General features: G+C 39.0%; 1 protein-coding gene across 9 annotated transcripts in view; it reads left to right on the top strand.

Moving 5' to 3' along the window:
* The window catches only part of ERC1 (ELKS/RAB6-interacting/CAST family member 1), a 214,022-nt gene that overhangs the window by 153,025 nt on the left and 41,635 nt on the right, over positions 1-19,362 (top strand). For all 9 annotated transcript variants that reach the window (XM_048499842.1, XM_048499841.1, XM_048499840.1 and 6 more), the window contains one exon: positions 4,449-4,593. In XM_048499842.1, coding sequence (XP_048355799.1) covers positions 4,449-4,593 — 145 coding nt within the window. The remainder of the gene's footprint in view (positions 1-4,448; positions 4,594-19,362) is intronic.

Here is a 19,362-nt window from a genome sequence, read left to right as displayed (position 1 = left end):
CCTCTAGTTTAACCAATGTTTAATCTGCAAGAGGAACTTTCTGCTGATCCCATGACCACTAAGAGAACCAGCAAGAGCCAGCATGGTGTAGTGGTTAGGAGCAGTGGACTCCACTCCTACACATGAAGCCTACTTGGTCACCTTGGGCTAGTTACAATTCTTTGGAACTCTCTCAGCTCCACCTACCTCAGAAAGCGACTGTTGTGGGGACAGGAAAGGGAAAATGAGTTTGTAAGCTGCCTTGAGACTTCTTACAGGAGAGAAAGATGGGGTATCAATCCAAATTCCTCCTCCTTGCCTCCTCCTAAAATTACCTAGGAATCTTTAGTGAGCAACCTTATCAAAAGCTTTTTAGAAGTCCAAGTAGCAATGTATCTGATTCTCAACACGGCCAAATCAGTAGATACTTAAATTCAGATGAGAGCCATGAATAGACAAAACTGAATTTTCTACAAACCTGAAAAATACCCGAGATTTACAGAAATATTTTCTGGTGTGCATTTTTATATGACAAATTTATTTTTTAATTCATTTCAGCCTTGTTGTCAATAAATGAAGGAGAAAACTTATCTTTTTATGCTAGTTAGTAACTCACCAGTTAGTAGCCCCAATCTTACTTCCAAAGATCCTGAGCAAACATTCCGATTTATCTTATTTTGCCAGGAAAACAAACAGGGGGAAATGTACCTAGAGACCAGCAGAAAGGAAGGAGGAAGTGTAGAACATGCTAGTAAGTTTAGCTTTCAGAGACACCATTAGTTTTACTTGTGTAGCTGGTGCTTAGTTTGAAATTTAGCAGTTGTGGGGTAAGTGCAGGCTAGCAGCAAGAAGCCAGGTTGAGGCTGAGGCCTTTTGTTTCTCAAAGTAGTTGCAGGACTGTCCAGGTGTCCTGATTTAAAAGCTGCTCCTTGAGACAGGAAATTGTATCTTGTTCAGAGGTTTACTGTAATAAAGTACATAGTCCTGAGGGATAGCACTTCTGGATCCATGAATCACATTATGAGCAGGCTGCTGTGACCTCGGCCCAATGATTTATTCATGTCATTCTGCAGCAGGAATGGGAGAAATGTAACCAGCACGTAGTCCTTTGCCCCTTAGATGAGCCTTTAATTAGGAGGCAGACACATTCCCAAAACCAGATCCAAGATGCCTCTGTAGTGAGCTTTGGAATTTGCGAAGAGGGGAATCCCTTACATTTCCTGCTTGTAGCTGTGGGATTTGTCAACCTCTGAATTGCTTGTTTGGAAAATCAAAGATAACTGTTACCTTCAGAGAGTTTCAAGTGCAGGAATTCCAATTTGTGCTCCCACAGTTAGATATCTTTGAATTGTCCAAAACAGTGCCTGTATTCCAATTGTGTGTTATAGAAGTTGCACCTTGTACATGCCTTCCAGTTATTTTTAAAAAATTATACTGAACTTCCTCAAACGCACATATTTACTTCCCCTACCCCCTCAATGTGAATGGCAGACCCTATGGTTGTTGGACATAAAATTGGGACCAGCATCATTTAAATAATTTATTTGAAAGAACCTAAACAATAACATATAAATTGAATATCATCTTTACTTAAAGCTCTCTTCAAGTTATATAATATTTTTATTCAAATATACATCTCTTTGGATGTGCAAATCCAGCATGTGTTCATGTGTTGTTCATCACTTGATACAGTCCCCACGTGATGACAGCAGTATTAAATGATTACTTGCATGTGTGAAACAGTCATCATTCACCACAGAGGTTTGATATCACTAACCACCACCGCAAGCATACTGCTCATCTGTAGATGTGGTTTGTTCATTCAGTTTCAAGTTGTGAACTGATGATATATCAAGAGCCATGAAAGCATGTGCAAATCAGCCTAGTCTTAGAAAAATCAACAATAATAGTTACAATGTAATGATGATGTAGTCAAGAACTGAGATATGAAAAATAGTTACGAGGTATAGATCACTCTGAAATAGATGAGAAAATGTATTATGCTGACAGCCTAGATTTCCAGTTCAGTCCAATGCAACATACAGCTGTTTGCTTAAAAGTATTGATATCCTATTTCTTTACTGTAGGATTAAGTCAAGTGGTCACTATTGCCTAAGTCAGTGAGTAGAACATTAAACCTTATACTGCTTCCTGCCAAGTATAATGGGGTTTTTAAAACATGCCCCTTAAGGTCTCCCCATTGTGCAAGTTGAATGTAGATCACTGAAATAAATGGTACATATTTGTTTGTTATATTTGTAAAGGTAACAAAGATGTAGGTAACGTCTAAATAAGCATTAACATACAAACCACGTAACCCACTGGCAGCCAATTTAAGTGTGGTATTTCTTATTTGTATAATAAGGAACAATGCTCATAACATACAATAATAGGAATTTCACTGTTGTATCATCACATGAATTATTTTTCTCTTTTTTCATTCAATAATCTAAACTAAACCTTTTCTCTTTTTTCATTCAATAGTCCTTTCAAAGGTGTATCCATTTCATATAAATCCAAATTCATATATAAATCCCGGGTTCGCACAATTGATTATAATAAAGTTCAGTCATATAAATGTTGCAGTCTTCAATTCATTACTGGCAGAGAGCATACTTACAGTATTAAAACAGTTGCCTTCATCGGTTGTTTACTTGTTTACTTGTACATGAGGTGTTTCTATAAGGTAATAGCGGCTTTCCGAAACTGTTAGATCACTGTGGTGGGATCCTAACGAAAACACAACTTGAAGCGTTAATAGAAACCTTTAAATAACAATGAAAAGAACACCAACTGAAACTAGATCGCGATCCCTACCAGCACAATGAAATGTAATATTATATTCGACTTTGACCATATTACTGAAGGCTAGTTATCTCATTTGGTTTATATGGATAATGGTAGATGTGAAAAGAAAAAAAATAATTCAATGTGATATTCTAACAGTGATATATTCTATTATCTAAATAATTTTTTTCCATAACTTCTCAATGGGTTACGATGGTTTGGCCATGTTATATGGTAACCCTCCTTTCCCTTCAGATAGGCTCAAGTTGACTCAACAATCTAATCTACAAAAATAAAAACAAAATTTAGACGGTTTCCCTGACTCTAGAATTTTTGATTATTTCAGTGCCCTGAAATCCAATCAGAGGGGGAGAACAAATCAAGGAAAGGGTCACAGGGAGGGAAAAAGAAAAATAAGGCGGGCACAGGATGAAAGAAAAACAAAGGAGGAAGAAGAGGGATGGATTGCCGTCTGTGTTTACCCTTTATTGTATCAAAACAAATTCTGTATTTTTATCTTTTTTTCCCAATGGAACAAAAATTATTTATTTTACACATTCAGAAAAAGAAGAGAGAAGCTTTCTTCCTCCAAGAAAAAAAATAGACAAATGTCTGAAAAATGTGGGATTCTCAAAGGAACAAGACAAGGATGTCCAGTTTCACTGTTTGCTTTTTATACTTACATTAGGAATTTTAAACAGAAGTACTAGAAGTGATGATCAAATAAGAGATTTGAATGTGGGTAAACAATCTTATAAATTGAGAGCCCTATTTAGTGCTTGGATGGGAGACCACCTAGGACAGTGGTGGCGAACCTATGGCACTCCAGATGTTCATGGACTTCAATTGTAGTCCATGAACATCTGGAGTGCCATAGGTTTGCCACCACTGACCTAGGAAGTCTAGGGCTGCTATGCAGAAGCAGGCAGTGGCAAACCACCTCTGAAACTCTCTTGGCTTGAAAATCCCTCAGGGTCTCCATAAGTTAGCTGTGACTTGACAGTGCTTTCCACCACCACCACTGTGCTATTATAGTAAGAGGACTACATTAATGTTGTGATAATCCACGGACTCCAATCTGGGAAATATGAGCAATCAGACATATCTTAGGAAAACAAATTTGGCATGTTTGTCCAATTTTATTTTGTTGTTTACAGTGTTTCTGCAGAGTTATCTTTATTCTGAACAGGATATAGTTGGAAGTAACATCTGGGAAACATGACAAGAACTTTATTTTTTTTCATTTGTCTTTAGTTAATTTTGCTGTTTTAAGCCCCTTCAGAGGAGTTGGCATTATCTACAGTTCATATTATTATCCTCCTACACAAATAGCAAAATATTTGTTTCATGAAATTGTATAGTAATAGTTCTGAATTAAGTGTATGGCATGTTGTAAAAGTCACCAAAGTGTTTAAGTGATACTGCTATTGCATGAGTAAAGTATGCTGGTGTTTTATGCTTCTCTTTATGCTAAATTTATCTCAACTCCTCTGCATACAGTAGTCATTGAAGGTCCGTGTCCATTGGAAAGCTGAGACTCAAAGGGACTTGGCCTTATAAAAAATAATGACACTTGTATTACAAGCTCATTTTATTGGAACAGCATCGGATATAATGTCTCTAAACTTATGAATGTGGCAAGGTGTATAATGCAAGAAAACCATCTGCACTTTCTCTTACAGACAAGAAGCCCTTCTAGCTGCCATTAGTGAAAAAGATGCCAACATTGCTTTGCTGGAGCTTTCTTCCTCCAAGAAAAAAACCCAAGATGAAGTGGCTGCCCTAAAACGAGAGAAAGATCGCTTGGTGCAACAGCTAAAGCAACAGGTATACAAGAATTACACTGTACTCCTCAGTATAGACATACCTTTCAATTCCTATTGACTTCATTTATTTATTTTTATTTATTGTTTAGTTTTCTATACCACCCTATCCCCGAAGGGCTGTGGGCGGTGTACAACAGGAAATTCAATCACAGTGCAACCAAACAAAAGAAACGAAGTTCAGCAAGTAAAATTCAGTGAATGTAGAAGGTGCAATTTGGCTTAGTATCATACTGTTCAGCATGTGATTTGATTTTTGCCTGGTTTGTATGTTGTTACATGAGAATCGGTTATGCAAAACTGGTAAATGAGCACTCTTGCCATCACATCACCTCACACACCACACCATCCCATCATGCCCCAAACTGATAGTCATTGTGTTGTGAATGCTTCTGATTATAGACATGTCACATGCATTTATTTGATCAGAAAGGGGGCCCCAAAGCAGTAGCTACCCTAGTCCTGTGCCAGGGTTACACATATGTCCTGTAATTGATTATTTGTGAGTTTGGTAATTCTGCCATTTGTCGTTTAAGTACTAGTTAAGCTATATCATTTTCCAAATTCAGCTGGAAGTGTAGTACAGAAAATTGTCTCATGTTTGCGATGGAGCAATAATGCTGTATGCATAGAATAATATCAATAAGCCCTGCTGCCTAGTTTCCATAGAGGTTGTAATCATTTTCTTGAACAGGCTGTAGGTTCAGTTGAGACATTTGTGCAGCTGTGCCTGTACCAGCAGGCAACTGAACTTACCTCCAGAAAAATCTATCATTCTGTATCTTCAGTTGGTATTATTTTTCTTAAGGAAAATATCAACTTTCACCATAAACATATGGTCTTGCAAAAGTAAAATGTTATTCACTCATTGAAGGAAACTTTTTTAAAAAATACATCCTATTTCTACAAGTCATTGATATCTTCAGGGAAGAGGCTGCCCTATCCCTAGTGTTTGGGATATCTTACAAATGGTCTTTCCCTTCTTTCTTCAGGTAATATAAACACTGGAGAATTGCTAGAAGGAAACATTCTGTACAAAGAACATAGAAATCACTCAACCCATTCTACATGAATTTCAGCTAAGTGGTTGTAGTGCCAGGGGTTTTTTTCTAAGTCATTTGTATGCCAGATTGTTAATAACAGCTGCCATCTTTGGACAGTGATTTTGGGCCTCTGGCCATTGCTGCGACCGCCGTTTTCTTCAGTTTAACTGCCATTATGACTAAATTATTCTGTTGCCAAAGGCAGCAAATTGGAGCCAAAGACCCTTTCTACCAAAGATTTCTTCTGAAAAATTGGTCCTCTGGTAGCAGTGGTTTTTCACTTAACGTTTAATATTGAAATAAATGTTTAAAGTTTGCTCAATTAAGTTCTTTTTCCGATAGTTAAAAACCAACATTAAAGCCAGTCAGAAATCTAACTGTACAATTTTTATAATATTCAGCTTTACTGGAAGGATTGTAAATACTGTCACTTTGCACCAATGGCTATACACCAACAAAACTTTAATGTAAAATACATATTCTCGTTTCATCACACTGATCAAATGTGATTTGGCATTTGACATACCTTCTCCACATTATAAGGAGGAGAAAGATTTATACTATAGCATTATGAGAATCTGTGTTCCTGCAGGTCCCAGCTGATTCAGAAAAAGAAACAAAAACCTTATTGGTAATTTTTCTGTCCTGAGTTCTTGGATTTTCATCCCTAGAGATTGTGGGGTTTGTAATTGCCACTAAAGAAATGCTGTTTATAAGCAGATATCCTCAGAAGCCTCCCTTTATAAAGGACTCTGAGTCCCTGTCAGGTGATCAATCTGTCCAGCCTAGCAAAGAGTTTCTTGAAAACAGAGAACAGCTAGTGTGGCCACCATTGCCACCATTGCGGAAGGAAGCAGGGAAGAGAAAAGGGGGAGCAGATGTACACACAGACTCAAGTGGAGTAAAACAGGCCACAGTTTTATTGATTACAACAAGAGCTTTGGCATGGTGTCTTAGTACGTGAGGCAGCCTGCAGAAGGGTATTCCATTGCATTCCTCTTCAATGCTTCCAGGAGATCCAAAGCCACCATTCCAGCCCCAACAAGTTGCCTTAACTGGTTGTTGACAAGTAGTTGCCCACCCAGTGAATGCTGTGGCCAACTATCCAGACAAATTTGGTGTTCCCTATGGGGGAAAAAAGGAGTGCTGGTGGCACAGTCTGGGCAGATGTAGGACTTGAAAGGCAGGGGAATCCAGCAAACAGTGGTCTGAATGCAGCCCAATCTCTACAGCTAAGATGGCAGCACTGATCTGGCAAAAACATCCCCCAAACTCCTTGTGGGAGGGAGGTCAAGGGCCAGTAGGCTACATGATCTGTTATACAGGAATCTGTATTCAGATGGAAAAAATGCCTCAAATAAATAAGTTACAATATTATTCACACTAGTGTAGGATGAGTAGGGTTCGTTTTTGAAAGGTTCCAGAGACTGGACAAAAGCCCCACCTCTAGGACAAAGAGGAACAAGAAATGAACTCTGTTAACCCCTGTTAAGCCCCACCTTCCAGATTCAGCAGCCTTACAAGGAGAAAAAGAGATAACCCCTGTTAAAATACACTGTTTTAAAAGCTGTGGCTTTGAGAAAAGCCCTCCAAAATGAACACCAGCAGGTCACTCTGCTCTTCCTGGCCAAGTCTCTTCTGCTGCTACTCCTCTCTGCTGGTTCCAGAGACCATGGTTAACTGCTGACTCCATGCTACCAATCTTGATCCTCTTTGATCTGAGATTGCAAATGCCTTAACAGACCAGGTGATCGGGAGCAACAGCCGCAGAAGGCCATTGCGTTCACATCCTACATGTGAGCTCCCAAAGGCACCTGGTGGGCCACTGCGAGTAGCAGAGAGCTGGACTAGATGGACTTTGGTCTGATCCAGCTGGCTTGTTCTTATGTTCTTATGTTCTTAAAGATATTTAATAGTGAATAGAAGTGACTAATGTTTTCCAGTAAGCCTGATAATCAAAAGCACAAATTCAGTGTTCAGGTTTGGTATACATTTAGCTAATTAAAGCTGTAGGCTAGCTGTCATCACCCTGCCCTGTCTGTGAACTGCTTTGAAATAGTCAGCTGATCACTTCTGGAAGACAAAATGCTAGACTAGATGGACCATTGCCCTGATACTCCATGCTGTGACTTTTTCCTGATAAGCTTTGATTTATAAATCTCTTTATAGTCTCAGTAACAAACATTAAGTCTCTGTAAAGTGGATTTTGTTTTGATTACGGAAGGTGTGCTTCCACTTGTACTTCAAAAGTCATTTATTCAAGATCCAGTAATGAAAACCCTGGTGCCAATGTAACCTTCACTGAAGTTAGAGGAAGGGAAAATGTCTGTAAGCCTGCAGAATTCACTAAATCAGATTAGATTGTTTGGAGTACAACACATTCTCAGTTGCTGTTGTGAGGAAGAAATTCGTCAATAAAGTGATTAATGTCAGCTTTTCAAGGTGTCATACATCAAAATTGTTTTAAATGTTTCTCTGAATAAGCTCTGTTGCTCAACCCAGGAAGGAATAAATATATAGCAGGATTCTGTGATTGTCCTCTTCATCCAAGTTCTCCATTTTAATTCCTCACACAATATCATTTTCCCACCCACTCAAATAGCAAATTGGTTACTGTTTAAGAGAGGGAAAAAGTTTTGCCAAAGACACTCTGTTTCTTTAATTTTGGTGTGTATATGTGTGCTTTAACTTGGATGAGGCGAAGCTTTTCAGAAAGAGGATATGTTATTAGTGTTGTTTTAATTTAAAGTTCCTGGGCTGGTTGCTACAGGAATGAGCTATTACAGAGATGAATATGTATCAAAGCACTTAGCGTTGACCAGACTGTTCCAGTAAATTGAACTGCCTGTTCCAGATTGGTTGTCAGTGTTCCTGCTGTATTTCCTGTATTGTTGCAAGGATGAGCTGCAAGTGTCTCCATATATTGTGGCCCTAGTTTAATTGCCCCCGAGATATTTAGCTGTCTCACTTGGTTGATGGTGAAATAGTGGTTGAGAGGCCCTTTCGTGGAGAGGGGAAGGCAGGACTGCTTCGGCGAAACAGTACTGGAAGCTGTCTAACAAAGTCCAGATGTTCTAGTGAGTGTAAGCCAGTATACTTGGATTGTAAGGCACAGTTCTCCTATACTTGTGGAGAAGCACCCATTCTGGAATTACATCCAGATAAGTTGTTTGAATGCAATGTATATCTACTAGATAGGTCATGCAACATATTTTTCAAATTTTAATAAGTGATTATTATAGTTTATAATCCTGTAGTTGCCCATAGAAACCACAGTGGAATGGACTTTCCTGGCATGTCTTTTTGTTTTAGATGTCAAAGGTTCTCCATCATAAGCTTTTTAGGTGTCACTTAGCACTATCTCTATGTTTGTTATCATTCAAAGAATTCTTAAAATGGGACTTCTGCTCTTGAAAGTAAATAAATGGAGCATTGGTTTGCAAGGCTATCACTCTGCAAAGCAGAGTATCTTTCGGGCTGGGGTTGAGTGATCACAACTTAAGGACATCTAGTAGTCTGTTCTTGTTGGGGGTCATATTAATAAATTTTCAGTTAAACAAATTTTCAATTAAATAAGTTAAAGCCGGTGGAGTTTCAGGACCGCTCACACGGTCCCATGTGGGCAGTCCCGATGCCGACACTGCCCAAAGGGGCGGCGCTGCACGGAGCAGCCCAGGGTGTTTGCGAGGCACTTACCTTTCCTTCCTGTGCAGCTCTAGACGACTGCAAAGGCACACCCACCCTGCCCTCCGACCCCTGGGGGTTGAAGGGCAATGTGGGCATGTCTTTGCAGTCGTCCAGAGCTGCACAGGAAGGAAAAGTAAGAGCCTCGCAAACATTGGAGGGGTCAAAAGCGGCGCCCTCACGCTGGCGTGGTGCGAACCGCAGTGCGAACTCAATGAGCAAGGTTCAAAAGCGGCGTCTTCACACCGCTTGGGGGGGGGGCATGAGCATGGTGCTGCTAGCTGTGCGAACAGCACCCCAGGGATGGTGTTTTTACTGTCCCTAGGGCGCTGCTGTTTGGCTATGCAGAAACAGCCTAAGACTCAAGGCGGACTAAACAGTATAAATCAATATAGTCAACAGAATGGGACATTCAGAATGGGATATTCAGTAGGGTTTGGATTGCAGAAATCTGGAACCAAATAGAAATCTCAGTAGAGCTTAAACACAACTTAAGTATTAACTGGATGCATTAAATTATGCAGAAATTACATAGAAGGGTAAGGAGGGGCCATATCTCAGAAGAGGAGCATCTGTTTGGCAAGCAGAAGATCCCAGGTTCCATCTCCATCATCCCTAGTGAGGATCAGGTTATAGGTGATGTGAAAGGCTCTGCCTGAGACTGTTTTTATGATGCCCCATTCTCATAATAAGGAAGTGACTAATGTGACTCTTCAACAAATTTATATAACTGAAGTCTACTATAGTATATAACCAATAGGAAGTTTGGGCAAAAGAAAAGCTATGTATAAACATGAATATTCAATCCAAATGTTTATTCTTTGTTACCTTGTATGGTTATGGCTTTAAAAATCTTTCCTTTGGCGCGCATTTAACGGTTTTTTTCCATAATTAAGTGAAGGTTATTCACCAAGGGTTGGAGCTTCTACCCATCACTCATTCTTGTGGCTAAAGAAATAAGATCATAATCGACACACAGTTCTCACTGGCAGACCTCCAACAAATGAAACATGCAGGGTCAGTTTGATATTGTGTGTGTATTTTTATCATATTCCATTTGGCAGAGGGACAAATTAATTCTGTAACAAATATTTGTGGTTGTTTGCCAGTTCCAAAAGATTGTGTGAGATGATTTAAGGAAGTACAGAGAGTAGGCAGAAATGGGATTAGAAATAAACTGAATAGGCAAGGGAAATTCTTATTCTTAAACAATTAATGGTAGCTACATTTATTTCTTTCCATATCACCCCCCTCCCCAACCACCACCACCACCACCATCCAGCTTATTAATATAGGGAGGACTCTATTTTCTTTCCCTGTGTTCTCCACATCAGCTGTTTTGTTTTGCTGCCATTATCTAGGATGTGTGTGTACATTCTTTAAAGGAAACTTGTCATAGTGTGAGGTAAGTCTACACAGGTTATCAGTGCAATGAACTCTGTGCCTGACTTCTAATAGGTTGGTATGAAAGTGTTTCTTCAGGTATTGTGAAATGGTTTTAGTGGCTTTTTTAAAATTTTAATTGCATGACTTAAATGTTATGCCTCATTTTGGGTCCTAGTGCCTTGGGGACAGAATTAGTTAGGCATTAGGACCAAGCAGAGCATTCTAGAACAAAGAAGGTCCAGGAAATGGTAGATTAATGTACAATTCTACATTATATTTCTGTGGAAAAGAGTGCAGCTGTATTTTGGTCTTGTCTTAATTGTTATGATTTTAACATGACTGTATTTTCAGGAATTAGTTGGTTGCCTCAAATGTATGTAGATTAGAAGCAAGGTGTTATAGTAAGCATTCTAGAGTCTTCTTGGGCCCCCTCAACCCCAATCATTTACAAAACCCTGTTCCTTTCCCTTTCATTACTGTAGCAAGGTACTGAACTTCTGTAACTGTTGATTTAAAGGAGTACTTTTTTTGACCAGGGGGAGAACCAGCGATCCACTAAAATTTACATGAGCGTTATTCAAACTTTGTATAGAAGCTGTAAATGTCCAGAGGAACTTTTAAAATCTGTGTTGTCCTTTTTCATATCCCAGAAGGAGACAGCTTAGGTTTCAATGAGTTGTGCTGGACTGGCCTTAGAAGAATCCATTGCCTGGGAGACCTGGGGAAATCTGGATTCTGCTCAGCTCTTTTTTTACCATCTGTTCTGTCTTTTTCCTTGTTATTTCCAGATGTCTAAACTTCTGCTTCAGAATCCTGATATAACTTCCTCCCTTCCTCTTACCATAATCAAGCCTGATTTGCCCTTCCCATTGTAGGTCTTCTGTCTTTTGTAACACTGTAGGGTTCTTATAAATATCTAAGATGCCCCTGTACCATCCGGTTACCACCTGCAGCGATCTGCCAGTCCCTTCCCATGGGGGCAGGAGGTAGAGAGTTTGGGGTTCAGATGCCATCCCCAATATGGTTCATCTGAGTTATGATGCTGCTACTATTTTAATGGATTTTAATGCACATTTGATTTATATTGTTGTGTTATGTTTTATCATTATTTGTTGTTGGTTTTATTATACACCGCCCTGAGCCCTTCAGGGGTAGGGCGATCTATTAAATTTAAACAACAACAACAAGTGACCATCATCGACATAGCAGTCCCCGGTGACAGCGGGGCCAGATGCCGGGCCCCCTCCCCTCCCTTGCATGCCACCCCTCTTATAGCTTCCAGTACTACTACTGCTGCTGCTACTCCTCCTCCTTCTCTTCTTCTACTGTTGCTACTACTACTGTGACATTGAGACAAACATTCAGAGCAAGAAAAAGGCAGGGGGAAGTAGTCTACCAGAAGTTCATACACCAGTCTCTCAGCACCCCTCCCACCACCCCAAACAACCCAATTCCGCCATCCCATCTACCCAAATAACCCCATTCCCCCCTTACAACACCACAAATAATCCCATTTCCCCCCCCCCACCTTCCACACTTACTTGAGTCCAAGGACCCCAGCATCCTCGACAGAAAGGTAGGAAGCAGCCCAGCAAGAGGGGGAGGGCCTGGGTAAAGCGGCAGTAAAGCCCATTGCAGGGGAGAATGCTTGCGCGTGTCCCCTTTCCCCCACAATGGGTTTTAGTGCTAGCTACATAATAAAGAATAAATAACAGGTGGGCATAAGATTTAACTAGTTGATCTAAATAACTTTTGGGTAATGTAAAATGGAAGGGCTGCTTTTCCTTTTTTTTGTGCACATTCAAATGTTTGACAGTTGGTGGTGTTATCTGAACTGTCATGCAGATTTGACATAAGAAAGCAGCCTTCACGATCCCCTCAAAAGTGTTGTATAGTAACCCTTTTATCGTGTATCACTGACAGGGATGATGGACAGGAATTCTCTGTGCCTCTATATACTAATTGTGGTGACCATGAGAATGGACAGGAAGTATGTCTGCCAGTGGGCCAGACATGTGGATAGTGTCGATGGATAGGTATTTTTCTGTGGTTCTCCTTGAGGAATTGTGTGGAAAGATAGGAATGCTCTGTCTGCCTATAACTTATTTTTGAGGAGGGTTGGCTGTTTGTGCCTGCTGTTGATGCAGGGTCTAACAATTAGCAGAATTATGAAAATGGCTGACACTGGTTTGTGGTTTGACAGTGGTAGAGCCACTGTTTGACAGTGGTAGAGCCACTGTGGAAACATGCTCACTGCACATTTATTTGTACAACTTTATCACCAGGATCTAGCTTGGAGAAAAATGGTTCAGGATATTTGGAAAAGATGCCAACTGATTAGCTGGGGGAGGACGTTCAATGTTGCAACCTTTGCTCTCCCAGAGCAGTCCTTCAATATGTTAAAGAATGAATGTGCTTGTTTAAAAAAAATACATATAGGCAGCCAGTAATAATTAAACATGAAAAAAAATTTTAAGATAAGTGATCCACGGCAATCAGTGTTCTATTTTATATTAAGTTTGTTTATCATAAGAATCGCAAAGATAATGGGGAAGCCCTTCCATGTTTGCTTAGTGGAAGGAAAGGTCCTTTTAAGAAGGTGTTTCTGGGTATGCCCCGTGACAAACTGTTTTCCCTTCTGAGGGGACACACATAGCCTCCTAAACTTATTTCTCCTCAGTTTCCAGATGTTCTTCAGGTAGCGAGTGTATAGGCTTTGGGTTTGCTACTGTGAGGTAAGTTTTGTGGTGCACAAGAAGACTATTGAGATCACTGAGGCTGGATGAATGTATAAACAACTAAGAAGGTTTATTTATTTACAGGTTGGTTTTAAAGGAACAAACCAACAGCACAGGTGTCCAGGTAGATAAAGTAGAAACTTGGCTGAGGTACAAACATTTAAACTGGTTGTGATTTCAGAGAGTAGCTAGACTTTTCTACAATACTTTCAGGCACTGTTTTTTATTGACTAGCCACTAAATTAGATCCTTTCTCACGCACAGGATTTCACCCACACCAGTTTGCCCTTTCTGTGGAGTCAGACTAAATTGTTGAAGGTCTGCTCATCACAAGAGAGAGGACTCTTCTGCTGGATGGTGGAGCAGCACTCGTAGGGGCTGATTTGAATGGCTGATTTTCCCCTCCTGTCAATCAAAGCCCCAGTGTAGCATATTCTATCCAGCAACTAAACTTACTGTTCGTCTCAAACAGTTGTTGTAAAAATACTTGGCTATGCTTAAACATGGAAATAGGACAAGTCTGTTCCTTTTGTTGAGCCAGCTTTGATTATTAATCTACTGGAGCTTAATAGCAGGCACACATAGTTTTGTTTCTTTAAATAATGTTGCTATCAGCAGTGTTTACATGATGCAGACAGGCACATTCATGCGTATGCACAGATCTGTTCCTGGGCTCTTGCAGACAGCCTGTGTTAAGCTGACATTGAGCAGTCCCCATCACTTTAGAATCCAGAAATTTGTATCTATTGGTAAGGAGTTTTTTTTTCCTTCCCAGGAACAATTCCTGGAATTGGAGTAGAGTGTTTTTTTCTGTTGAAGTAGGACTCTTTGAAGCTGCCTGCAGAGTGCTAGGTTGTATAGCAGTATGACTGTTGTTTTGTTTTTCTTATAAATATTGGATGTTAATCAGCTTTATTCAGTTAATTCCCAAACCACCCAAAGTATTCTTTGCTAATTAAAAGGAAAAGCTGAATTCTTAGATGAGGATTGCTGTACAGGGCTTGCTTTTGTTGTTGTTTTGCAAGCAGTCCATTGGAATTACAGTGTTCTTTTATTAAACTTTTAATACTTTGCCTGCCAGTCATTGTCTTTCTTGGGTTGAGAAGTGATGATATAAGACTGTTGTGTCACCTTCAACTGTGGTAGTTTTTCATGTTGTCCCTAAATAACTATTGTTTTATCCAGTGGGGTTAGTAAGAATTATTTTAAAAAGAAACATCTCCTGTCCTCTTTATAGTTGCAGATATAACCAGTATCCCAATCACACACTCAGAAGTTGCAAGGGCTTTTAACCTGTTGGAAGGGATGGCACTGAACTGCTGGAATTTAATTCCTGAGACTCCTACAGGAGGGGCAAAATGAGGATCTGCCATGGGAATGAGGAATCAGCCACAATTGCTGCCACCACTTTCCAAAATCATGGGTTAAGACTTTGTAATCTGTATTTTGATACAGACCTATAACTACGTAAACTTCAGTTTTAGAGGAACAAATCATGAAATGTCTTTCTTGGTAATTGTTGCAGCTGTAGATTGGTCGATTCAGTTTTTGTAGGTGAAGGTTAAGCCTTTCTTTAAACTGAGCTGGTGTAGCGTGACCTACCAAGCCAAGCACTTCCCAGCAGCCACGTATTGTGCCCTGATAGGTACCCATGGTCACTCCCCCCTCCCTTTTATAACACATCTGCAGGAAGCAGGAAATGTAGAAAACCCATCAAGCCTTTTGGCCACCATGTTTAGATGTTGGGTTGTGCTTGGTTTGTTGAATCTTATGTTTTGCAGGCCTGCCATTTGCTATCCAGTAAATGCACTGAAATTGAAACATTTGAGTCATGAATTTTCCCATTAGCACAGATTGTGTTCATTGAGTGATTATTAAATTATAACAGTAAATTTTGCCCTTTTCCAACATTTTCATTTATATTGGATGTATATTCAACCTATCACTGAAGTATGTGTGACAGCTGAACTACATCTTGTAACTTCTACCTGAGAGTTGAGCTGTACTTCTCAGTTTTCCTTCAGTTGGCAAAATAACCCCTTGCTTTGGATCCAAATTGACTATTTTCATTACAGCAATTTACTCATTGCTGGAAAATTCAGATGAGGAAATTGAAATTATAGACAATTTTACTGACACATCATTAATTTTAGTGCTGTTTAGATCCTCTCGCCATGTGTCTGATTGAATCCCTTACTTCAGCAGTTTCTGACACTTCCCTAAAAAGATCAGAAAAGGCACTTGGATAATAAAAAAAAGTTTAAAATTTGATATTGTGTGTCTGTGTATTAAAAAAAATAGAAAAATCACTGAAAATAGACTCTGCTGAAAAGCTGTAAGATCTGCTAGATCCTCAAATTACATCCAGTGTAGTGTCGCTATCACTACATTGCATGTTTGAATCCCAGTAATTGAAAGTGTAAAATATAAGCTATAATATTACGTCTGTGTTTTTAAATGAGGGGAACATGCACATGTTTTCTAATATTTTTGGTACATCCAATAGTTAAGAACATAAGATCCTTTAGTTGATCTAAAGTTGACTTTGAAAAACTTGGTCCTCATTTACCCCAGCAGGCCAACACTGGTATATTATGCACAACAAACAAACAAGTATAGGAAATAACCTTATCAAATATTAACATAATAAATAAATAAATATGCAAGAATAATGGGAAAATGATGAAACTGCTAATGCATTTTAGATAAACCAACTAGGAATCATGGATGAATGAAATTATGAAGCAAATAAAAGAGAAAGTATAAAGACAAGTACGGCACATGGACAATGAAGCCATGAAGACAAATAGCAAATGGTTTTATAACAATATTGTCCACAAATTGTACCCTTCTCGTTACATCTGGTTAAAAGCTAAGATCTCCAAGGTTTACCCGCTGTCATGAAACTATCTGTCAGTAAACTCAGTGGCTTTGAATTCAGAAGTGGAGATGAAATGAAGAAGGGACAAAAGCATCATTAAAGAGGGATCAGAAAAGCAATGCAGCTGTTGTTAAAGAAAAGGGATTGGGAAATTGGGTTGAAGGTGGAATTAAATTTGAGGAAGAAAGTCAGACTTCATTCTCTCGCTCTGGTGTAGTTTACCCTTTTTCATTGATCATAGGGACCTCACCCAAACTCATTCTTACTAAGTGGTAAAATTGTTTGCTTATCCAATTATTAAAATTTATTACCTAATTATTTTCTTTTGAGGGGTCAGCATGACTGCCCTCTTCCAAGAAACCCTCTTATTTGCTGGTTACATTCTCATCAAAGGAACCTTCATAATTTGTCACCGAGCACCAGTGCACGCAAGGTCATTAAGTTCAATATAAAACCCAGTTGCCTTTTTTTGCACTGTTCTTCAGTTTTATAGTATCATTAATTATACAGCAAAGATATGCTGTGCCTGCCTTCTCATTAGTTAAACTGCTGAGTTATAACATTTCATAGCCTCTACCACGTTTCAGAAATCCTAAGATCACATGGTTAGGCTTCTTTCATAAGCAAGATTCTTCTTGCCTGTTACAGTTCAACCTGTAACATGAAATACCCTAGATTCCTCAGGATAATGAGGCTGTACTTGTTTGGGATTTAAGAAACAGGTTTGAGTACCAAGTCCCTGTAAATGGCAGTGATTCTTAGCTGTTGAATGCAGGATCAATAAGGTAAAAGCAGTGCCAATCACATTTTGGTAATGTTAAAATCCTTTGGGTATTCTCCTACATGTGAAGATTTCAAAACAAATTGATTTGAAGATTGTCATGATTTTGTGTACGTTTTGCTCTGATCTCTGGATTTAGCAAAGCTGTAACCATCCAAATGTGGAAATCTTTCAAAACAGACAATATTGGCCAAATATTGGATCTGAAGTAAAGACTCCTTTTCATTGAATCCAAATTAAGTGAGGGCTGTCCAAACCAGTGATTTATATCCAACACTAAATGTATTGTATGTACTCTGTAAGGTATATGAGACATCGTCAGTTTGTTCTCATGCCATATTTTGTGGAGGCTCTTGAATATGACACTTCTAAAGCTACATTTCTAAACTACTAGGTCAAAATTGCTGTGATGATCTTAGCTTTAGAACAAACAAGAATAGTACTGGGTGGTAGTAGTTCTATTAATAGTATTCAAGCAGTAGCAATCAAAGTCATATACTCGGAGGGAAGCTATGCATCAAAGGTCAGACATTTTGTTTGTATGCAGAAGGTTCCAGATTCAATCCCTTGCATTTCCTGTTAAAAGAATGTAGGTGATGTGAAAGGCCCTGGAGAGATTCTACCAATCACAACAGCCAGTACTGACCTTTTGGACCAATGGTCTCTCCTTGGTATACTATAAGGCAACTTTATTTGTCGTTCATCCCTATTATAATTTTCATTAGTCTTGAACACAAGCTGTTAATTTGTGTCCCAGTACCCTCAATACCCTTAATACAGGTGTGGGTGCCAGGGAGACAGCGGTTTTGTTCCCCTTTGACTTGGTAATGCTGGGTGAAAAGGGAACATGGAGCTAATTCCTATTGTTGTATTAATTTTCCCATGAAACAGATTTACCTGCTGATGTAAGAAGTGAGCAGTATATGGATTATTTGGAATATGTTATGAGAGTTCTTCACATACCTGCTTCACGTATAATCAGTCAGAAACTTTGCTGTATGCTTCACATGCAGTCATTCAGACTTCAGACTAGTGATATACATAAATGTTTCAAATATACGTATTAATCTTCCTACGTATTAATCTTCCCACCTACCTTCACCCAGCTCCATGAAATACTCCAAATCACCTGAATGAAAAGAATTAAAGGCCCTAGCTTTTATACTGCTTCACCTCAGCATTTAACATCAGCTATGTGTGCACTGAGACTGCTTATGTGGTCATATATTTAAAGAAGGCATAGTCTGCCCTCTACCCACTTTAAAAAATATATAACTTACTGCAGAGCTCAGGATTTGGTTAAAAGTGCCACTTCTTTACTTTGCCCCCCCCCCCCCATTTGAAATGATAAATTATGAATGTATCTTCTCTCTACATGTAGCTCTTTCCTAAATTAAACCAGATACTTTGTTCTATAATACATTTACTATAGTTCAGGTTTATGCACGGTAAAATCAATAAGAAGTATCAGTAACATTCATTAACATGAAGTTGTTAATCAGGTAAATTGTATCCTCCTGTTTCTCAGGTGGCTCCTGTTTTGTTGACCTTGGTAGCTTTTGTTTTTTGTTTTAATATGGATGTTGAATGATATCTATATATTAGACCTATATATGATACCTATGTATTTAATGAGCATTAGTTACTAAAATGTGAATGCTGCTCATGGCGATGACTATAAGAGATTACTGTGGAGTCTAGTTGTATATGCAGCAAATATTGTGACTGAAAGGAACCCCATACATTTCATGAGTGGAGGTTTCCAGTAAAGTAATTCTCACATTCCTTCCTAGTGTTCTGAAATCATTGCAGGGTTTTTATAAACACTGATAACCAGACTAATTTCCCACATCACCACCCCAGTCATTTATTTTGCAAGAGCGTGAAATAGCACATTCCCAGTTTAAAAGTAATCACATTTGGACTTCTTCCCAGATTCATGGGGTTTTTAAAAAAAGAATTGCCTATTGCTAACCCTTTTAGATATGTGAAGTGTATGATCTTGGACATTGTGCTACCACATCTAAGAATTCTGGTCAAAAGGTAGTTCAGGTGTTTTCCCTTTATTTCCAGGGTCTGTAAACAAGGGGTGAAAATGTTCACCACAGTGCTGTGTCTTTATTTCACACTTGTTAGGAAGCCTGTGATGCAACAAGCTGTAATTCAAGATCAAAAGGGCCTATAACTACTTAAGATAAGTATGTAATACTCTGGGAGCCTTCATAATAGACATAGAAGTTATAATATCAACCACCAGAAA

The sequence above is a fragment of the Sphaerodactylus townsendi genome, linkage group LG06 (assembly GCF_021028975.2).
Source record: "Sphaerodactylus townsendi isolate TG3544 linkage group LG06, MPM_Stown_v2.3, whole genome shotgun sequence".
In the NCBI taxonomy this organism is placed as follows: Eukaryota; Metazoa; Chordata; class Lepidosauria; order Squamata; family Sphaerodactylidae; genus Sphaerodactylus; species Sphaerodactylus townsendi.
The sequence above is the reverse complement of the archived record's forward strand: the minus strand, read 5'-3'. Positions and strand labels throughout refer to the sequence as shown.